This window comes from Myripristis murdjan, chromosome 3 (genome assembly GCF_902150065.1).
Source record: "Myripristis murdjan chromosome 3, fMyrMur1.1, whole genome shotgun sequence".
Classification (NCBI taxonomy): domain Eukaryota; kingdom Metazoa; phylum Chordata; class Actinopteri; order Holocentriformes; family Holocentridae; genus Myripristis; species Myripristis murdjan.
In genome coordinates this window covers 11,752,689-11,776,688 of record NC_043982.1, presented here as the reverse complement: position 1 = coordinate 11,776,688, position 24,000 = coordinate 11,752,689, and the positions used below count along the sequence as shown (strand labels likewise).

The window sequence follows — 24,000 nt, the reverse complement described above, 5'->3', positions numbered from 1 at the left end:
CTGCTCACTCCTCAGCCCACCCTAGCACCGGCTACCATGATAATGATGGAGGCTACTCTGAGACGATGTTTACTAGCTGACAGCAGCACCCTGCTCTCTCTGTATGCTCCAGCAAGCATTTCCATTTACCTCACTTCTGAAGCCCCTGCCTAATTTCTCTTTGGAGACAGAAATCCTTTAAACCCCATTGTATCCTGGGGCAACATATTTACTGAGGGCTGGCTTTCCAATACCTGAGAGAGATTAACACTGCTCCCTGATTTATGAATCCATGCCACCCACCCACAGGCTTGGTCAGGGGCCCTAGCTACTCTACCCTGCTAGTTCCTCTTCACACAATGGGATTTAGGTATCAGTAAAAGCACACGCACAAACACTCTCTCTCTCTCTCTCTCTCTCTCTCTCTCTCTCTCTCTCTCTCTCTCTCTCACACACACACACACACACACACACACACAAATACACTCAAACACACATGCAAGAACTGAGTTTTAGGGGGAATATACATTGTGAATATGCATAAATCTTCCCTGTGAATCTCCCTAAAGAAAAAAAAAAAAGAAAGAAAAACAAAACTGGCAGGGATACAACTGACTGATAATTAGGCAACTCTCACACTACTGCTGGCAAGACAACCTAACTTGAAACTGGATTTCTCAATTATGTATGGACACGTTAGATCGATGGACACCCTACATATCTCCCGCACAGGATCACATCTGCTAATGAATTGGTGGAAAAGTGCAGATTGATTTAACTCTTTAATATATAGTGTAAACCTTAAAGGACATGCAGGCGGGGGAATTTCTCATTGCAGTAAAAAGGGGCTACAGGCTGAAGAGCTGGGACATGGAGGCCCTATCTCCTGCTTTGGCATCCCACCATTTCACTGGCATTATTGGCTGGCTGTGATTGAAGCTGTCGGATGGCTGCCAGACTGAGTGACAACCTGGTATTTGTTTATCCTGAATAGTGAATTGCTGGGCATCTGTAATACAGCAATAACAATGCTGCTGGTATGGGGGTTTTCTGATTCCATGGGCGTCGCTGTTACTCTCATTTAATGGACAGAAAACTTTCAAATTGCCCTCACTTCCTGCCCAACCCTGACATATATTTTGCCCATACTGAATAGCACTGCATGTGTGTTATTGTATGGCATGCAATCGAGGCATACATTACTGTACCATGATGCTGCGATTTCAAATTCTCATTCAGATGACCCTACAAGGTAAATATATCTTGAAGGAATCACAGCCCCCAGTAGAGGACCTTGGCGTGAAAATGACACAAAGACATTTCACATTTTAACGGGCAAATTTGAAAAAGGACCATTATGTAATGACAAGTCCTCCAACCCATACAATCACATGTTCCAACCCTCTAATACGACCAGCAAGAGCATTTCCTAAATTAGAAGCACATACGAACCACAGGGGCGTTAGAAAAGGTTATTGCTAAAGTTAGGGAAAGATTTGTTGTAATGGTAAAGGTCGGAAAATGTCAGGGTTAAGGTTAAAAAATGTTATCTAACGTCTGTTAGCCAGCCAGTGTTAGCTACCGAAAAAGGAACACTCCCATTATGTGGAGTTTGTCAATTCTTTAATACTACACCACAGTGCTGTTATTTACAGAACCGCTGGAGGTTGCACAATTTTACAATATTACTATAGTTTGTAAGGAGCCACAAAGTGCATAATTCAAGTCAAATATAAAACAAAGAGAGGTAAAAAGGTAAAAAACTAATATTAATAAGAGTGGTGCTGGGAAGTAAACATGTAAGACAAGATAAAACAAGATGAAAGAGGTAATTACAACATCGGCAACATGTTTATTTCCCTCTAATGATCAGCATAAAGGATGTTTTGTTGTTAGGCTGCTCAATCTTCCTACACATAGCCTAATAGAAATCATAAAACATAATACACATAGAGCAAACAGCTGCCTGTATTGTTATTATAATATCTGAATATTAGACCTTGGCTAATAGAAATTCTTAGAATGCACCTTTGTGTCGGCTAATAACATGAGTGGGCCCCAAGTTGTGAGACTATCAACACAAACGGCATGGGTTGTAGACTGGGTCTTTTTTTTTTATGTGTTTGTGAAGTTTGCTCTCTGTACCCTTTCAATTATGAATTAAACACTTTGTGTGAGTTCGACTGCCACTGTTGCATGAAGCTCATTTTGCGGCCCCTGAAGCTGGCCACTCTCTTCAGCCGCCATAACTCAGACAAGAGCGCTACAGGCCACCTTGTCACCAGCCTCCCCAAATGCTCCCATGTCGACGCCTTCCTCCACTCCACTCCCTGCACTGGCAGCCTGTGGAAACTTAGTTGAAAATCTTTGTGGGATGCAACCCAAACCTTGACATCATCCAGGCCTTCTCGCCAGCCTGTGCCGTGAGCTCTGCTACTATCAGCTGCTTAACTCAACCTTGTCGCTCCAACTGGCCTGAACTCTTCTCGCTCTTCAACACTGCACAGTTCTCCATCTCTGTTGCCCACTCATTCCATTATACGGCTGTTTGAAAGGTCTGAAAAAAATCCTTTACGACTCTTTCTTTGCTTACTCTTTTCTTTCAAAGCTCTTCTCTACCACAAAGCAACACTGTAGGGTCACAGGAGTATTTCAAGACAGTTACAGTCAGTCAGGGCACACAGGGCTTGCACAGAATTACAGTATTCTACTGTGGCACTCATTATGAGCTGCTCTGGAAAGTGTCTGCTAAATGCCTAAAAAGTAAAACTGTAAGTACACTTGGTCTGGTCAAGTTATTACCAAAACAACACATAAGATAACATAAGACGATAAGATGTACCTTTACTGATCCCCTGTAGGGTAAATTCAGTTTGACGCAGCAGCACAAGGAATATAGCTGACATCAAAGACAGAAATTTCCGAAAAGTAAGAAAAAGTAAAGTAAAATAAAGGAATAAGATATACTGTGTGTGCATACTGTCCATGTACAGTATCTGTGTGCGTGTGTGTGTGTGCTCATGTGTGTGTGTGTGTGCGCATGCGTGTGTGTGTGTGTGTGTGTGTGTGTGTGTGTGTGTGTGTGTGTGTGTGTGTGTGTGTGCGTGCGCGCGCGCATGTGTGTGTGTGCGTGTGTGTGCGTGCGTGCCTGTGGTAATGGCAAGCGGCAATGTGTACCCCCTCGCAGATCTGTACCAAAGTGTTTTTCTCTCGCCCTCTCACTGTGCTGCACAATATTTCAGCACCAGCATTATGGACGACAATTTTATCCATTACTGTTTTTTTACATACAGATATTCTTCACACCTTCCTTTTTGTCAGAGAATTTTGTTCACCTTAACTGAGAACTGAATGGTGTTGTATGTCTTGTTGAATTTTTTATATGGTGAGGGAGAAGGGAAAAGCTCTTGGGAGCTTGTCAATGTTCTTGCATGTATTTGCTGAAATTGAGGTTGAAAAAAAAAGGCATTGTTAAACTGCAGTGGTGAATGTGCACACGCACGCACGCACGCACGCACGCACACACACACACACACACACACACATTACAACCTGTAATACTGTGGTTAACATTTTCTATCCACATTAACTGGTTAATGTACATACTGTCCATGCAGTTGGCCAACACAGGCCTATATAGACCACTGTGTACATTTACTTCCCTGTGTTGATTAATTGAGTAAATATATTGAGTGTATAGTATCCAAAACCTTTACTTGATTTGTTTCACATTCTGCTGCACTAAGTCAGTATACACTTACTCAAGATGCTGGTGTTTCATGAATTTTCGATGTACACTGGTCCCTCGCTATAACGCGGTTCACCTTTCACAGCCTCGCAGTTTCGCGGATTTTTTTAGTGCAATTTTGCATGCTTTTTTTTTTTTTTTTTTTTTTTTTTTGAAACAGCGCATTGTGTTCTGCGTCCTGACTGGCTAGGGGATTGTAGACCATTGTCAATCAATCTCCTCTGTGCCGTGTCTCCTGTACAGTAGGCTAACGAATGCGTTCATTCTATAATACTGGACTTATTTTTCTATGAAGGTTTGAACTTTGAGAGTGTTTAAACAAGAGAGAAAAGTGAGAAAATGTTAATGCCTGTCTGAGAAAAGTGTATAAAGTGTGTAGTGAGGAGTTTTACAGCCTTAAAACATCTATAATAATTGTAAAAAATAAGGCTGACTACTTCGCGGATTTCGCCTTTTGCGGGTTATTTTTAGAACGTAACCCCCGCGATAAACGAGGGACCACTGTACACAAAATATTTTATTCAATACTGGAATGGACCGGGCAGAGAATTATGTGAAAAAGTGCTTTTCGAAAACCTGCAAAATTCTAGATTTAGACACAGACTCATTTATGACCAAACTTTTAGAAAACTGGTCTGTGTTTAAACTAATTTATAAAATTAGTCTGTCACTTACACACTCAAATACAGGCACTTTATACTGTGAGTTCTGTTTGCAATATACAAGTAAACTGGAAGACCACCATACTTTTCCATTGCGCATGTCAGGTGAAATGAAATAGCAGTACTTTTCACACCTATGGATCAACAGGTGCATAGGAGAGGACCAAAGACAGAACAAAAGACTGTCGCACACTCATTAGGTTATTTAAGAATAACCTGCAGAAGGTCTCTGTACCAAAAAGTTGTTATTAAATATCTCTGTCCACAAGTAGACAGTGTGCAGGAGTCATTTGTTCTGCACCTCTCAGGTGGAAATATTGTTTATAAAATGAAATCACACACAAATTATGCATACAAGAAAGCACAAACAATTCAGATTATCCACTGACGGCAGACGACAATGAAAAGGTCAGCTGTGACCAGCTTTTATCAGCTGACGAGCTTGTTGTCGCTTCACATCAGTCAAGATTCCCTGATCGCTCAGCTCTACAGGAAACCAGTGGACCTCCAGTAACATGTTGATGTATTGTAAGACATCTGAAAAATCAAAACATTCTGAACTGATAAACAATAGACAGTGGCTTTCATGCCAGATGGGCCTGCTGACCCATTACCCCATTGTTACTGAGATCACTAGCAGGTTTAGTGACACAGCACCGTGGTGTGTAGTGTCATCTGTTAATGCATTTCTCAAACATTACACACCTGTTATACAAAATGGCTTTGCTAAGCAAATCTAGTTTTAACTAAAATATTCACTGGTATTTTCTTTTCTTTTCTTTTCTTTTTTTTCTAACAAAACTGCAGTGCTTGCACACAATGGCAACATCGGAAATCAGTCAGTACAAGGTGAGATTTGTTGTTACTTCAGAACAAATTATGGAGGGACAATTCAACTGTTACGCACTGACTAGCACTAGTAGGGCACTGTAACCCATAAAATACATCACTGCAGTATAGTGATTGGACAAGTGATCAGCCAATCACACTGTTAAACTGATTAATCAAAGATCACCTGTCATCGTCAGCTAAAATCAAGGAGAAGGAAAGCCACAGAGTGTGGGAGCGTGCAACAGGGGCGAATGCAAATCAGATGATGATCTTGATGAACGTGGGAAGCAAGTATGAAAATTCATCACCATTTTAAATTTTATGAACAATAAGTGAACTGTTATTTGTTTTATATTAGATACTACTCAATGAACCAAATACAGAGTATATAAAATTATTTCCTGTCTGTCTGACTCTCAAAGGAATTATTGGGAAATGGTGGGAACTGGAGATCGTCTGGCCTTTTTTTTGGCCATTTTCAGCTATGCAACCTGTTTTTTCATGAAAACTATAATTGAACTGACAATGACAACTACTGTCATATCCAGGAAAATGGTTTAAAACAAACAAACAAAACAATACAAAAGAAAATGCCTTAGAATGTAGTTAAAATCAAAAGGGCAATACTTGCAGGAATATTACTGTGCTTGGTAGTAATCAATACAGCTAGGCCATGACAGCAGTGTTACTTATAACTTTAAATCAGTAAATCAGTATTCATCACAAACTGGTTACATTCGAAAGCAGGCCAAATAGCAAACCATAAAACCGCAATATAAATTATTTAAATTCAAATGATTAGAATAAAGTAGGGCAGAAAATGGCATAGAAATTACTCAAGTACATAAAGCATGCCGTAAAATAGGTGTTTGTGTCTTTATTTGATCTATGGTAGAGAAAAACAAGAAAGCTAAGAGATGGGGGTGACAGGAGACAAAGGTCCAAGGCTGGCTTCAAACCCAGGATTCCCAGGATTCCCCTCTCCACACACCTACATCATGCTTTTCTGTCTCTTTGTTGCACATATATCAGCTGTTATCTGCTGTCTGTGGTGTTACTACCAGTTGGAACAATGGTGTATTAGGTTGTGACTGCTCTGCGACTTGGTGACATGAATAAGAAAGGAATATTTGTAAGGCGGCATGGTTCAGTTAGGGTAGATGTCCATATGTCCCCATATACTGATATGGAAAGCCACATATTGAACATGCTCCCAGTATCATATTTAATACTGTCATTCCATTTTCTACAAAAATGTCAATACTTGCCATTTATTCACTGTAACACATAACAATGACACTAGTTGTTGTTGCAGCAGCACTAATTGCACTGCTGTCCCTTCAGGTGACTAGCTTTGGGGGGTCAAGTGAAACCCCCAGTGAGCGCTGAGAAGAGTTTAATAGATGGATTTTGCTAAAAGGAAATGTTACCGCACTTTATCAGCAGTTCTTTGGTTTGAAGTCCAATAACGGAAAGCTGATTGATTTGTACCGATTTGCAAACAAATTTTGCATGAAATCATTTTTAGCAAAGGATGCAAATGCAGTGATCAAATATAGAGCACTTTCCATTGATGGCTATCTAACAAGCACTACAAATTGGGCTTACCCATATTAAGTCAAAGTACTTGTTTTATTGGGCAGAGACACAGAGGTATGGCAGTCGAGGTATAGCCTTGCAAGTTGGTGACACTGCAAGACATGCTTGGCTTGTATAAGGCTTCCATAGGGCTTATATGAGCCCGCATTAGTCTGTTGTAAAATATGCTATATGTGGCACAAGACCATATTTCCTATGCTGCTTTGTCCTCTTTCCCCAGCATCACTCCACATGCCTTCAAGAGAAGGAAAAAGGGTAAGAGCAGAAAACAGTCCTTGATAACAATGATTATGCATTTCAATGTGATAAGCCAGTCCAAAGCTGAAGCTATGGCCTTGTCCACACTACGCCAGGTGTATGTCATTCTGGTGCTCCATCCACTCTACACCACACAAGCATTCTCAGATCATTCTCCCCTCTAAAGTTCCCTATCCCCTACACACACAGTCTGCATATGCAAGACAGTAGCCTACAACCTAGAGCATGTGATAAACCTCCATCAGTGTTTTCATACTGTTTTCCTCCTCCACACGGCCATGCCTGACTAATATTTTCAAATTTACACACTTTTGGTCAATGCTTCCCGAAAACCACATTTTAACAAGTGGAAAACACTGGCTTTATGTGGACAGAAGGTCAGCACAGATGTGTTTTCAAATTTATCCATTTCAGTGTGAAAAAGGAATAATGTTGTGCATTATTTGTGAAGTAAAATAGCTCCTGTTTGGTGAAGTAAAGCAATCTAGCACTTCCCACTGAATCTAGCCTGATGGCATACAATGTACAATTGAAGCTGGTAAAGACCTTGCCAGTGGCCTCAGTTGTGACAATTTATACCAATGTCTCGATGTAAAAATAATGTAATGAGTTATAATAGTTGACATAACATCTCTGACAGTAATAAGACTATCCAGTGTGATTTGAAAAAGTTTTGACTTGCAAAGGCCATGGTTTTTGAACTGCAAGGCAGAGTTGTGCTACAGAGAGAGAGGAGGAGACAGAGTGCAGCACAAGAAAAAACACTGCCACTGTGGTTGCAATCCTTCCTCATCCTCTAGAGATCATAGATTCCTCCACACACCAGAACATGCCATTGGAGTCCAATAATTAATTTTCCTGAATATGGGGCAGTCGCACATGAAAGAATATGCAGGATGCAAATTTTCAACTGTATCCCACAAACATGTGTTGCCACCCACTGGTGGTAGATGATGTGCCAGGAGTTTCGAATCTACAATGACAAAAACTATAGCATTATTAATATGTGTTGCATCCACAAGACATATTTTCACAGTATTGTGATGAGATTGTTTTCTTCCCTAAAATTGTGAACACAGTATCATGATATAAAGAAAAAAAAAGATATTAAGCATGTGAGAATGCATGTGTGTGGGAGTTTGGAATATAGTCACATTTGACAGTAGAGGCACATAGAATTTCCTTTTTGTTATTTATTTATTTATTGGTGTTAATGGCTAGTTTTGAGACAATGTTTTGACTTCAAAAGATGCCAGAAGAGTTGTATTAGACAAAGAAAACCTAGTGTAGAATGGCATGGAGCAGAATACCTCAACCAAGGGAGTTATCCATCATCTCCTGCCCATCAATCATTAATGGCTAAAGTGGTTCCATTTTCATGGTAGAGAACATAACAATCTTGCAATCATTTTGTCCCCCTCTGCCAAGTCCCTTAACAGCTACCCCTCCCAGTCACATCATGCTATTTCAACACGCACCCCGTCCACTCACCCCCTCTGCCCCTCTGCTTCCTGCTCTGCTCCTGTCAGTCGCTTGTGTTCCTATGCATAAATAGCACAACCAACCATCATGGTGAACCTTGTTCCTGTTAACGTCACTCATCTTCAAGCAGTCGCACAGATACAATTTAACTAGGGCTTGAACAAACTGTCCACACTGCCCCACGAAAGAGGAATGGCTCTTTTTAGCCACTCGGTTATTTCATAAACTCACAATTGCAAGACTGAATGAAAAAAAAAAAAAAGAATAGCTTGAGCAGTTTTGCCTGTCACATTGATATTTGAGCAACACTGCTGAAATCAATAAATTACAGACTACATTAGGGATTACTATGGATCCTATTCCATGAAAATCAGAAAACAATTACCCAGATGCATTCAAAAAACTCATGTAACCACCTCAAATGGAGTAGACAATCCTATTTTGAATAAGATTTGACTTGGTATGGAGTGGTGGTGTAAACCCTGCTAATATTCTCCTTTTACACGGACAATAGCAGTTAAACAGATGATTCTAGATAGATGCTAATCTGATGCTTTTGTCTGGTTGTGTTTCTGCGCCTGTTCATTCACTTAGAGTAAGTTATGTGTTTCTTGAAAAGTCTTCAAAAATGGCAGGTTCACAGCAGAGTGCAAATATTATGCGCAGCACACGATGCAGACTCCTTTTGGCATGCCAGAATACATGAATACTGAGCAATGCGTATGCCAAAAAAGTTATATTTGTATTATATGCTTTGGTTCATGCACAAGCACACCTTAGCACATCATTTAGTATTTACACAATACCTTATCTGGAATTTTTATCCGGGGAGGATTAACATCTGCAGTGATAAAATAGCCTGGGTTAATGTTTTTGCACCCCATGCTCGATTGTGGTGAGACAGGGAGACAAGAAATGGCTGAAATGCCAAAACAACAGAAACAAATCACTGCTACACAAATTGGTGCATCAAAACTGGTGGGAAATGCTGAAGGAATCGAAATGAGGACAAAGTTGAATTTGCCAACTCAAGGAATAAATTTGGTGGTGAAACAAAAAAGCAACAAAGAGAAGAAAGAGAGATGCAAACAGCTTTTACTGTGTGTTCAAATTGCAATAGTGGCAAAAAAAAAAACAAAAACAAAAAAAAAAGAACCTGATTAATCATGCAAAAACATGTCAAACTTAAATCAGGCAATTTAATATTCACAAAAACATCCTTTGTAAAAGCGTGAAAGGAATTAAATTTGGGATATTTATGTTGTCACCACTTTATACTGCAATTTCAGGACCTGCACTGACCTGTAATATGCACAGTCACCATATTTTGTCAATGAGAAAATTAACCCTCCTATTCTGTTCATTTTGGGCTAACACTCATGAGGTTCCCGGTCACATGTGACCGGTAACATTGTATTTGATTATAAATCCACTATGATACATATTATCACCTAATGTTGTGTTAGATCTTTTTATCAACTTCTGCTCTTGTGAAAATGACAAGTTTTGAACTTCTATTTGCTATGTATGTGCTGTAGGCCTAATTTATATGAGATCATACCATTCGTTTTTTAGGGAAAAAAACATTATATAGATATTATTTTGACTATAACAAATACTCAGATGAAACATATTGTAGTATTTATCACAGAGTACTTCATTTCAATGTTTTCCAAGGACACTGTTTTGAAAACATTTCAATTTTCTAAATAGTGGCAAAAAATAGCATCTTTTGTGTTCCCGTCAGCAGTGACCACTATGATTTAGCTAGTCATCCTCATGACATTTTCACATGGAAGCTGACCGTTCCTCTCAGGTGGGGATGAGGTCCAGGAAAAATGACCATTTTTGGACCGAAAGGTGACCACAACTTCAGCTGGGTCTTCTTCCTGACACCTGACACCTGACACCTGACAGGTGTCAGGTGTCAGGTGTCAGGTGACAGGTGTTGGCAGTTCCCGTGGAAGGTTCCCGTGAGGGTTGCCATGGAAGCCAAAAAGGGGCAAAGTTGTGTGTGTCTGTGTGTGTCTGTGTCCATGTGTGTGTGTGTGTTTGTGTGTGTGTGTGTGTGTGTGTGTGTGTGTGCCTGCTCAAAGACACCTACATGTTGGGGTGTGGGAAAGAAATCTGAGAGATACTTTCCCGTGGGGGTTGCCATGGAAGCCAGAAAGGGGTATAAGGTGTGTGTGTGTGTGTGTGTGTGTGTGTGTGCCTGCTCAAAGACACCTACATGTTGGGGTGTGGGAAAGAAGTCTGAGAGATACTTTCCCGTGGGGGTTGCCATGGAGGCCAGAAAGGGTTATAAGGTGTGTGTGTGTGTGTGTGTGTGTGTGTGTGTGTGTGTGTGTGTGTGCCTGTTCAAAGACACCTACATGTTGGGGTGTGGGAAAGAAGTCTGAGAGATACTTTCCCGTGGGGGTTGCCATGGAGGCCAGAAAGGGGTATAAGGTGTGTGTGTGTGTGTGTGTGTGTGTGTGTGTGTGTGTGGGTGTGTGTGTGTGTGTGTGTGTGTGTGTGTGTGTGTGTGTTCACACACATCTGTGTCTGCTCAAAGACACCTGCATGTTGGGGTGTGGGAAAGGAGTGTGGGAATGTGTTTAACTCTATTTTATACACTAATTGTAGTCTTACCCATTCATTTCTAATGACCGGTCATTTGTGACCGGGAACACGATGGGTGTATACAAGTTAAATAAAACATTCAAAAATTAATGAAAATTCTCCAAATTTATTTTATGTGTTCAGATGCCATGTGTGAACAAAGTCATGGAACCTCATGACAAACAGATGAAATTAACTGCATTTTTTGGAGAGAAAACTTGTACACCGGTCAGATTTGACCGCGAACACGACAGGAGGGTTAAATGTCTCCCCTTGTGATTTTAATCTGCATTATGCAAGATTTTTGTGTAAAAATACATCTCATCAGTCTCATCATCCTCAATCATAAAGTGACATTACTATCCCTCCTAATTGAGACAAAGTAGATTTGCATTATTTGACCAACTGAAATTTCGGTGTCCAGTCACTGGAAGAAATTCATCTCTGCACAAAGTAAGATAATTAAAACTGTACAATGGGAGCTTTATGAGCATTTTAAGGTATATAGCAAATCAATTCAAAAGAAACATTTTCATTTCTTATTTTTTTATGGTTTCTTTCTTCTGGTTTTGGTGAACTTTGTCAAAGGTATCACTGAGGAACCAAGTTGGTAAGCATGAGAGTGCTGTGTGCAGTTTACTGACACAATGTGAGACAGTTTCTGGGTATTTAAGTCTTCAACATTCCCGAGTTTCCTCTAGCTGTCATTTGGGTTGGCCAACTTGTGAAAATTGTGTAGTGCAGCTTTAATGTTACATTAATCTCCCATGCCTCTGTTAAATGGCAGCAGTGCTCAGGGGGTGTGCATTACTGGAAAGGCATAGAGCAACAGTAAACACAAAAATGCTTGCACATCCAATCTCAACACCATCTAGCATCTCATGGGGCTAATCCTGCGCGCACAGATGCACCCACAGATTCCACCGGCTCTGACAAACACAAAGAGCCCAGCTCTCACAGAGCTGCACCATCCCAACAACCTAAAAACAGACCTTTACCTTTACCTTTCAGTTCTCTCTCTGTCATGTGAAAAACAAGAAAAAGTCTGGATGTTTATAGGAGAGCTTCAAATTAGTTATAAGAACTTCACTTTTTTGATCATAAATAGATATAACATCACAAATTATCACTGGATTTAGAAGGGGTCTGTAAATATGAATAAAGAACCAATTTTGGCAAAACAAAAATGTAAAAAGAAAGAAAGAAAGAAAGAAAGAAAGACAGAAGAAATCATTGTGCACCTGTAAGTTACTGCCAATATGTCAACATTAAACCTGTCATTGGACTGAATACGAGGCGTCCCAGAGAGCTACCCATGGTCCTGTTCCTGCCACCTCACACTTTTCTGTCCTGTGTGCTTAAACGAAATGAGGTGGAGGTGCCGAGTGTTGACTGGCCTCAGATTCATGTTAAATATGATTTAAATATGAATGAGTGGGATGATTATGTGCTCCAGAAGAGATAACACCTAGAACAAATTGCTAGCTCTCCAGCTCAACAGTTATATATGACATAATGGCTGACGACTGTATCTTGGGATCTTACATTAATTAACTCATTTCACATACGGCAGTATACATTTTTAATGCATCATGACTCTGTCGCTGAAATTGTCCACCGTTTTCTCTGAATTAAGCATGTAATTTTGTTATAATATTGGACACCATAGAGCATAGGCATTTCATAAGAGGTTATAAATATATAAAACTAGAGCAATTTGTATTAATAAATGCACCTTTACATTACATAATCTACCTATTCAGTTAGTTAAAAATAAAGTCAAATTATATGCTCATGCCATTTCAATACACCATCGCAAACAGACTAAAATTGGCTATAGTGGAATGATTTAGCAAAATGCCTCTGATCCTAATTTCATCACTGCAGAATATAATGGTAAAATCTTGGTTATGAATTAAAAAACAAAAAACAAAACAAAACAAAACAAAACAAAACAAAACAAAACAAAACAAAACAAAACAACAAACAAACAAAACAACACAAAACAAAAAAAAAAAAATCATATATTTCATTCAAGGTAGAAAAATGCCATTGTCGAAGTGTATAATACTTGAAGCTGCCTCATGAGGCAAAAACTGTAACCATGTATTTCAAAAGTGCTGGAAAAGAGTTTGACTGTTAAAAAGCTGTGTGAAAGAGGCAGGTTCTCATAAAACCCTCAGGGTCAGAGCTTTTTTACATGACAAAAACGTTAAGAACTTGGCTAGGTTTAAAAGTTTAAATGATGATTTTTTTTCTTCTTTCTTCTTTTCCTTCACTTTTTGCTTTAACCCTTATACGTCCAGCATGTCTTCTCATACGCACTTGCTTACCTCTGCTTCCTCTTTTAATCCCTCTGCTGTACTTGAACTGTCCTTTCCTTCATATTCTGACTGTTTGCTTTATTTTTGAGACAGTGCTATCCTGGTCCTTTCACAACACAGAGCTGTCTTTGAAATGGTGGATCAGGCCTTTTTGATTGCCTTTCTGCAGCTTGGGTTTGGTGTTTGTAGCGCTATCCTGGTTTGGCTCGCCTCTTTCATGCTCCTTGTTTCACCCTTCACGTCTAACATTTCTGATGGAGTAACTTTGGGTTCTGTTTGAGGTATAATTTTATTTACTATTTATATGCCCACATGGAGTGTCATCTGTTATACAGATGATACTCCACTCCATCTCCCACTAAGGCCAAATCATTTCAACAAACTTAGGAACCTTATTCATGATATTACATTTTCCACAACTCCACAACTTTTTCCTCCCAAATAAGGGTGAATTTGAGTTTGCTGCATTGGGACTCTTTGATATCATGAAAATAATTACAAACAAGCTGTGCCAGTTAACCTTAGAAGGACAAGGGTGCCTCGGTGGCTCACTTGTTAGAGCACGTACCGCATATCAAGGCTAAGTCAGGCCCAGATTAGATTCCAAAGTGAGCTCTTTACTCCACGTCATCCCCTCTATCTCCTGCCTTTCCTGCGTCTCTCTACCAGCACTATCAAATAAAACAGAAATGCTGTAAAGTAAATAAAACAGTTGAGAGGGAAGGAAATTTGGGTAGGCTGCTGAATAACCAGCCACCTCGGGGTCCTATACTATCTCACTGACCCATAGATTCTCAAATGTAAATACAACCTTTTCCAAATATTTGTGAGAATTCTCTACCCCTTCATTTATATCAACCATGATAGTTATAATTGTCTTATGACAGCTAATTACTGGTAGGGACATTAGCAGCTTCTATGGCTGACATGATGAAAAGTCTATTCTTACAATGGTACCACTTTGCTCAATTACTGAACATAATTACAAGCCATTAGCCTAACTTTTATTGTGGACAAAACAAGATGCACAGACAAGAGCGAATAATTAGAAACAGGCAAACATGCCCAAATGAATAAACACGCCCTTACACATGTTACATATGTTACACATATCGTTTTATTTTCATAATTATCAAAGGCTAAAATTAAGCAAAGTAAAAAGGATCACTGGAAAAGGTTTTGAATGCCTGTAGCATGCTATGGAAATTTCCAAATCAGTCTGGTGTATGGACACATCAAATATTGGCTGTCTGGCAGGGTGGGGGCGGGGGTGGGGTTAAACCGTATGGCGGAAATCTCAGTGTGATCTTTGCTGAGGCCTTCAAATTTGATAAACAGATCAGTTCGCTGGTTTAAGCCGAGTTTTTTCATCTCAGAACCATCTCCAAAATCAAATATTTTCTCAAAATCTGGAGAAAGCCATTCATGCTTCCATCCTCTCCCACTGGGATTACTGTGACTCTGTGTACATAGGTTTAAGTCAGTCTTCCATGTCCTGCCTGCAGCTAAACCAAAATGCTGAAAGCTTCGAACTGACTCCAGGAAGAGGGACCATATGGGTTAGCTCCAGTTCAAATTTTGGAATTCTTATATTTCCTTTGACCTTCAGGATCGGTAGGTTATCAGACATAGGGCTCTATTTTCCACAGTCGAGGCTAAAGCTTCAGGCATATTGCAGCTTGGCAACTGCTGCCCCTAGACTGAGGAACGACCTTTCCCATTATATCAGATCCTCTTCCTCAATGGACTCATTTGTATTAGCCTTTGACTGTTTTATCTGTGGCGTGTGTGTGTGTGTGCGTGTCTGTGTCTGTTTTTTCTGCAAGTGATTTTAGTCTCTCTGCATTCCTTCTACATTGTGTTTTTCATCTTTTGTATAGCACTTAAGTCAATGATGGTTGCCTTAAAAATGTTTTATAAATAAACATGACTTGACTTCTCCTGTGTCCCACCTCACTGTCTCCTCTCTTTCTCATTCACTGCTCTCCCTTGTCATTTATTATTTCAGTGTCTTTGTAGTGTGGAGACTCTCATCCATGCACAACCAGTCTGACAGACCTCAAATGGCCCAGTAATCAATTATAATATTTTTCAGAAATGTAACTGATTGACAGAATCATGTTGTGCCCCAAATATGCATTCATTTGGAGAATATGTGACAAGGTTATTTATTTGTCTTCTTTGTGTTTCTTTTTCTCTCTCTTTTCAGAAACACGCAGTAATAACTCCATCTATAATTGCATGGGGACATATTTGTAGCAGAGAGTGAGAAAATGTTACTTACATCTTTTACCATTTATTTGATTTTTTTTTTTTTTTTTTGTATTTTCATTTATGTTATTCAGTAGAATGCACAGGTAATGTTAATACCTATACTTAAAGAAAAAGGAAGCTATAATAGAGCATGGTCATGCCTGTCACATTTGTCTGCTGTATTTATGATACTGACTAAGGCAGAGACCTGTTTCCCTGCTCATCAGCCATATGTAATTGTTATTTTGTCCACTGCCCAATGCAACTTATTTTGATTTTTTCCAATATTACATTGTGTTTGAGGGTTAAGAATATCTTCACATTACAAAGAAATGCACAACATCCCTTTTATGCTTTGTTCCAAACTCTATTAGACATTAGGTTTGCAACTCCCACACTGTTTATGCTTTCTGAGTTCAGATGAAAGCCACAGCCCACACACAGGGCCTCTCAAATTCCCATATGACAAAAAAGTGTAATTAGTGAATATCATCATTTTACCATTCAAATATTGCTGTTTAGTCATTCTGGCTGTGTTTTTGAGAATCTGTCAAGTATTTAATGCAACTTCTGCGTCTCAGTACTCAGAATTACTATATAATTAATATATTTTGACATTTTATTTATAATTTATAATCAACATCCTAAATTTAGATGGATTATAATAATTGATTCATTTATTATTTGAATCACAGTACCTGAATGTAACACTGGAGATGGCAGTGAATGTTACATAGTGCATGCATAATATATTACAGTAGTATAACAGTTATGATTTAATGTGACTTACAGAGAATGAACCTGCTGTAAAACATATGGTATGGCAATATAAAACGGAAAATTGTAATTTTAATGTAAAAAAATAAAACTCTTCTAGCTTTCCTAGTCATACAGAGGGCAAAGTGCTAATGATCATCTATCATGTTTACCAAACTGATATGATGAACCCAACATTATTAATTTGCTGTGACATGAAACAAATGACAAGATCACTGGGATCTATCCACGTGAGGTTGGCTGACTGAGGAGTGAGCGGGCCCTCACGTGGCAGCCCATGAGGAGGAGCTGCCCTCCTGTTGTGACGAGGGGAGCAAAAGTTCCTGGTGCTTCCAGACATAAAACTTTAAAAAGTCTTTTCTGTGACACAACACTGCCAAAATGGGGGCAAATGTTTTCAGTGATTCAAAAAAGTGATTCTATGCCACAATGAGAAATGCATTTGTTCGCGATTATTTTCACAAGTCTGTAAAATAATTTGCAGTTCCAAACTACAAAATTCCAAAAAAGATACAAACAGGTTTGAGGCCTTTCTGAATGAATAATTTAGCAAGATAGAGACTGACAAATAGCTAGATAACAAGCTGTCTCTTCACCTAGACAAATCTTAATAAGGATCTCATCGTTTGAATAAGCTTGACTGAAATAGTATAGTTCATGGCGAACAATGTTGTCCTGTTCAATCCTCCATTAATTATTTGGGATTTGCATGGCTATCATAATGGAGAGACTGGATCTCAAGATTATTGATGAGGCCCTTCTTAGCCAGAAGGGCCGCTTGTCTGGATGTAGCAAGTCTCAGATTGCTAGCCACCTCTCCAGTCTCCTGCTGTTCTGATCGTGCACTTTGTTCATGGTGTAGAGGCCTGACGAGACTGGGGAAAGACAAACTACAGGTTTCCCAGTTTAAATTAATTCAGGTCGTGCTGGCCGGGTTTGTCACCGATGGACCACGTAGGCATTTCCAGCAGCTGGGTTGGCCCCCTCTGGAGGCTAGGATCGTAAACCTGCAGCATAGTCTGGTCCACAGCATTTATAACAGCAGAGCCCCAGAGTACTTACATGGCTATTTCCAGAGGGTTAAGGATGCACATACATTTCAGACCACAGCCAATATCACGGATGTATCCTTGCCTAAGTTTAGGACCAACACTGGTAAACATTCTTTTAATAACTGTGGTGCTATAAACCGCAGCATGTCAGCATTGCATATTCAAAGAACTGTTAATCCCTTAAAGAAAAAGGTCAGTGATAAAGGCTTAATCATTGTATTTGTTTTATTGTATTATTTATTGTACTTGGAATGATTTGAATCTACAAGCTATTGTCTGTTTTGTCATTTAATTGCATCATCACTTAATTGCAACATCAATGACCACAATGGAAATAAGTCTGATAACTTTATTGTGCCATTCTTGACAACTTAGTTGAGATATTGTACTGTGTGTCTTTATTATCAATATTATTATTGTTGTTGTTGTTGTCAGTAAATGAAACTAAAACTAAACAATGGCCCATTGGTTGTATTATTAATGCAAGTGCTGCAAACTGCTTGGCTATAGTGAATTAAAACACAGGAAATAATTTGTGACAGAAAGAGTGGAAGTTTTCAGGTATACAATAAAAGAAGTATTTTACTTGGGTAGCAGGTAAATGAGGTGTCCCAGTTAGTGTGGCTGTCTGGGACAACATTTAAAAGGTAGCATAAATATCTGAAACATCTGTGATACAGTTCTTTCTGTCTTTTTTCTTTCTGTCTTTCTGTATTTTTAATGCTATTTCTTATTATGGTTTCACTGTCGGCCAGTACTTTGCGTACAAAATTAGCTTAGAATCACTTTTTCTAGGGTTTAGATTCACATTTAAATGCCCATAAATGCTGGCATTGTGAAAGCATTACAACTTAAACATCAATTATCCAATTATCAGGTGGAGTACACACTGATCATTCTCATGAGAAGGCAACTCTAATCCCTCCTCATTTGAATCCCACTACCGCTTGTGACCACAAAGAAATTGAAATTTGCAAAATGGGAAAATAATCTCTAGACTGTGAGCGAAAAAATAAGATGTTTTGTTTTCTGCAGTGTACAAATGAGTTCTAGTGCATGCATAAGTCTACTTTTTATTGCTTTGCTGTACATGGCTCTGACAAAGACAGCTCTGTCAAGGCCTGCTCTGACATGAAATGCAAGGATTGTCAAGACAGTGAAAAAAAGAGGGAACATTAATTCCCAATACTGCTGTAAGGCTAAAGAGAACTTTGAATGCTTGAAAAGAACTGCAAATATTTCTGTAATTTTCAAAAGAATACATGTATATGCTGCACAGAAACGAGGACGGTTGACTCTTAGGAATGTGATGAATCACATTAACCTTGCCCATGATTTATTTATTTATTTTTTTTTTTGGAGAATGCTCCTAAATACAATTTGATGTGTTGGGAAATGAAAATATTGTTGAGCCATGTACAAAGCCTAGTGGCTAACACCACCTGGTGTCAAGGCCTTTTCATAACATTTCGCTGTGAATAGGTTTCCTCTTCGCATTGTTAGCTGCTGATACTTCATATTCTGACTTAGAACATGATTGTGTCAGATGTCCTCTGTGAACTGCTGATGTGTTTCCATTGACACACATCAGCAGTGAAAAAAGTGTCGGACTTTAAAACACCTTTAAAGGCTCAGCACCTTACAGTTAATGCACAACTAGCAAATTAATCAGTTTTGGAATACTGCCAGCACTTAGTAAATATCCTAAGAATTTGGGGCACAAAATCATTACTGAGACAAGTAGCAGGTCAGTGATCAAAGACATCATGATAATATAGCTTGCTGACAGGCGTGGGACACTTGCAAAGTGGAACAATATCACCAAAAAAAAAAAAAAAAAACAACTGATGGTGTATGTAGGATAGCTCATACTGTTAATTAGTGCGTTGTTGTGACTTGGCAAGGCGAGGCATGTTTATTTCTACAGCACTTTTTGCACACAATACAAACTCCAAGTCCATCACATATTGTATATATGCCAGTGTACATATATAAATACATATGTACACACATACATATGCATGAATAACTACATAAAAAGCAGCTAAAAAGGATACGAATCATAAAATACTATAAAATCTGGTGTCAATGATGCCTGCCAACATATGGGGGCTGGTGTAAATACTGAGTTGTTACTTAGATTTACCTTACACCTCATTTGCGTGATTTTATTTTAAATCAGGGCTCCTTTAATTTGACTACATTTGAACTTATGTACACCTGCTAAACCTTCCAAAGAACCAGGACTCCAGTCCGTGATGATGATGCTCATCTTCAGGCTGGAGCTGCTCCAGTTACAAACTTCCTACCTAGGTTTGAATTTAACATCCAAATAAAAACTACATCAGGAAATGCACCCTGCTCCAAGAAAATTATTATGGGCCTGTCTTAGTCTTACCTAAAGGTTTACCTAAGGAGTTGTATATTAGTGTGACATCACAAATTAGTAAATACGGTAAGCTTATGCTTTATGTATTAAAGACAGGACTTGTCAAGGGCATAGCTGTGTCTTATTTCCAAGCAGAAATCCAGTAGCATTTTGTTTTAATGTAATGCATTTTTTGCATTACAGTGACCGCATTTATGTGCACATAAAGAAATGCCATTGTAAGGTAATTAAGACACCAATGCAAGCAAGGCAGAAGCCATACAATCACCATATTCTGATTATGTTAATGCGTGTATGCTCGTAGTCAGAGTGTACATAATTACAATAACATATGTGGAGTAGTTCAAATTCATTTGCACTAACAGAGAGCCACCAGAGCACACCTTGATCACATTTCTTTAAATGTGATCAAGTTGCACATGTGGAGTTAGTGTGACGGAGCTCTTGCTGTTCTGTCAAAGGCACTCAGCCACAAAAGACATTACATGCAATAACCTCATCACATGTAAGACTGATTATTGTGTGTGTGTGTGTGTGTGTTTGTGTGTTGGGGGGGTGTGGGGTCACTTTGTAGAATCATGTAAACAGCTTAAATTGCACTATTGTATACCCTTGCAATTGTGTGCATGTAAACACAACCATGAATCCATTATTCATTACACATTCATCCGTTAGTTTTTTCACATGTGTGCAACTGCATACATCATAAGCATGTGAAATAGCCAACGCTTCACACTGGACCGCACACTACTGAAATATATTCACTATAGTTTAAATAGTTCCTGCATAGTCTTGTCTTTGGTGTGGTGCCATTGTAGTGGACCTCATACATTTGCTCCTGCATTTTATTATTCTAAACCTGCCTCAGACGTAGCTCTTTTCTGACTTCCTTTTTGCTCATGTAAATGTCAGTTTAGAGTCGACCATGAATAGTTGAAATCCAGGAGCACAAGGCTGCATATAAACTGTATGGCACAGGACTGCTGAGGTTTTAATTACAGCTGTCAGATAACATGTATATTCCAGCTGCTGAGTACTTATCTGTGCTCTTTTGAAACTTTGTTGAGATTACATTTATTAGGTTATTGCAATGCTTTTTACATAAGGGCATATATATAAAAAAAAGTTAATTAACATTAAAATTGGATGAATTAATGTGAATTTATTTCTACTTTGCTGTCTTTATTAGTTTGCTGATTTTCAGGAATATTGTAGTAATATGTGTAATGGATGTAATGATTCACTACATGAAATAACGCACGTGTGGATGCACACAGATACACATTGAGAGGTAGGACTCGGCTTGAATCACACACCAGTGAGGTACCTGTGGCCTGCTTGTAGATTAAAAGTTTTTTTTGTTTTTTTTTTTTGCCATAAAGGTAACCATGCTAGTTTCTACATATTTACCTGTCTCTACTGTCAACAGGCTATAAAATAGTAACAAAACATCAGTGTGAAACCAGCACGGTTGAAGAGAGACTGATCGCAGTCCAGTTTACTGTGCTCCAGCTGCACCTGGATGAGCCATGTGCAGCTATTTGTGGAGATACCAATTACAGCCCTTGGCCTTGTGACAACATCATTTTGGTCAATACGTGGCACTTATCATTATCTGATAACTTAGTGTCTGTAAGATAGCAAAGCCACAGACAGTTTACTCAATGCACTTGTATTTATGGCATTGTGGCTGCTTCACCCCTAAGCAGGCAAACTGGCGTCGACCTTGGGGCGATATGCTTGATCTTCCCGCACGCCTCACCTTTTAATGATAAAATGAGAAAACTGGGTCGGAGGAGTACATTCCCACCAGAAATAGTGGGAAGTTAACATCTTCAGCTGAGCACCAAGACTTCCAACTGGGAAATCATCTCTAAATAAATCAAATGAGTTTCACAAATAGGTGAGGAACCTATGGGAGGCCCAGGTTTGCTCCTGGGAGGAATGAACAAGTCTGGATGATTAACTGAGAAATGAATGACCTGCTCATGTATCCACTTGAAACCTACTTGAGCGATCAAATCACTCTAAATAAAATGTTATTTGGTACTTCAGGTACTTTTTGTAAACTGATGTAGTTTTTTTCATGACAAGTAGGTATCTGTTAAGAAGTTTTAACTGTTCCCCTGAGGCAACAGCAAACATTTTCCTGATTTTTCTTTCACCAGCAATTTCAAGACATACCATGCTCGGGTTTCCACTATGTGTGCCTCATGACACGATCAACATAAATTTCAAACAGTGATGTTGTATTTGAAAGAAGAAGCTGTTTTTAAGTGCTCACTGAGATAAAAGGTGTTGCGGGTTCACGGTTTGCTAAAGAATGAAGATATAGAGAGAAAGAGAGCGAGAGAGAGAAAGACAGAGATCGTGCATGTACATTAACAGGAAACAGTACAAAAGTGCCATTAGACACCGTGCGACTCACCAGAGTTGGGATCCGAGTTGCCGTCAGCTTCAGTCCTCTTATCGGGGGAGGCCTGCTCATAGAAGTCGTCCTGCGCCTGCACCAGAGGGAGAGGTTGTGTGAGGAGGGAGCCACTGCCTACAGGCTCGTGGTCCCCCAGACCGCTGTCACTGCAGCTCTCCTGAGAGCCATCCGGCAGGTGAAACGTGACGCGCCGCTGCGACTAGAATCAAGAGAGCACAAAACAGAGCCTCTGATGTTAGTGCTCTGCTCTGCCCCCTCCAAATCTCCTAGCCATTTTCACACTATTGTTTTGTACTGTTCTGAGCAAGCCCACGCTAAGTTGCTTGACAACATCGAGCTGTTTAAAGTTGCCAAGACAAATTCAGGTCAATATGACAGTGCGAAATAGGCCATATGAAATTTTGGTCTAAGCAATATAGCGACATTTGCTAGTGAAGAGGGAACTGAGAGATAGCAGGGGTTGTTTTCGGGTGTCAGAACACAGAGAGTAATTGTTTGGGGAGCAAAAAGGGCCATTTTAGCTTTGGCTTAGCCACCGATGGGAAGGGGAGTTAACACAGTAAATACAGTCACGTTTCACTGCACAATGACAACCACTAACGGCATGCAAATTAAACACCATGCATTTTGACAACATGGTTCAGCAAGGTGAAAAGTGCAATATTTGTGAGCCTTTCATAAATACACAGTGCTATCATCATCAGGCACAATTTAATTAAGGCAATGAAATCCACTGATAGCAGTGGAAGCATATGATCATGGTTGTAAGGCATGCTGCAGAAACATTTATAGCTTGATTGGTTGGTTTAGGTTGCCAGTTTGTTTGGGTGTTGGCAAACTCAGAGTGGCCTGCGGAGTCAACAGAAGTCGCCCCCAGGGTGTTCATCTTCCCACATTCTGCACTCTCACCGAGGAGAGGAATTTCTTAACCCACCACTGTTACTGGAACAAATCTCATAACCCCTCCTGCTAGTCTGTGCAGTGACACAGACACACACACACACCATCCTTAAAACCATCCTGATTGAATTTCCAATTGTTAATTCCGAGTGTCTTTTCCCTGTGCTCTAATGACATTTTCCTCAGGCTTTTTCACAAGTCCAGACATAAGCCTCCAGCTAACCTTTCCTGAGCACAGAGAGGTCCCTGCCACATCCTTAGTGATGACAGACAGAGACGGGTTTTACAGTAATTATTGGCAAAAGCAAAGGTCACCCAATCTGCAGTCTAATGCAAATGACCTCATTATATATTTTAGAACTGCTCCAAAAGCATGCAACATTCAATTAAACAAAAAAGGGGAAGTATGCACAAGAGAGAGAGAGAGAAAGAACGAGAGAGAGCGAGAGAGAGAGAGAGAGAGAGAGAAAGAGGGGGCGAGTGGGGGAGAGAATGGGGTTGGGGCTAGACTAAAAAAAAAAAAAAAAAAAGCCTGAAAAAAAAAAAAAAAAAAAAAACTTCAGCTATATATGCATGAAGTTGAAGTGGGTCTTGAATCAAAATAACTGACAGACAGATTAAACACAATAACACCCAAAATCCAATATTTGCTGGCAAAAATACAAAACGGATGTGCACAATCACAATCACTTTCACTCGCAGTTCCCCAAGACA

At 39.5% G+C, this 24,000-nt stretch overlaps 1 protein-coding gene across 1 annotated transcript in view; it reads right to left on the bottom strand.

Moving 5' to 3' along the window:
- pcdh9 (protocadherin 9) overlaps positions 1-24,000 on the bottom strand; it is a 270,061-nt gene that overhangs the window by 55,945 nt on the left and 190,116 nt on the right. Inside the window, exon 4 of the mRNA XM_030075975.1 lies at positions 22,384-22,585. Within this exon, the coding sequence (XP_029931835.1) occupies positions 22,384-22,585 (202 nt within the window). The remainder of the gene's footprint in view (positions 1-22,383; positions 22,586-24,000) is intronic.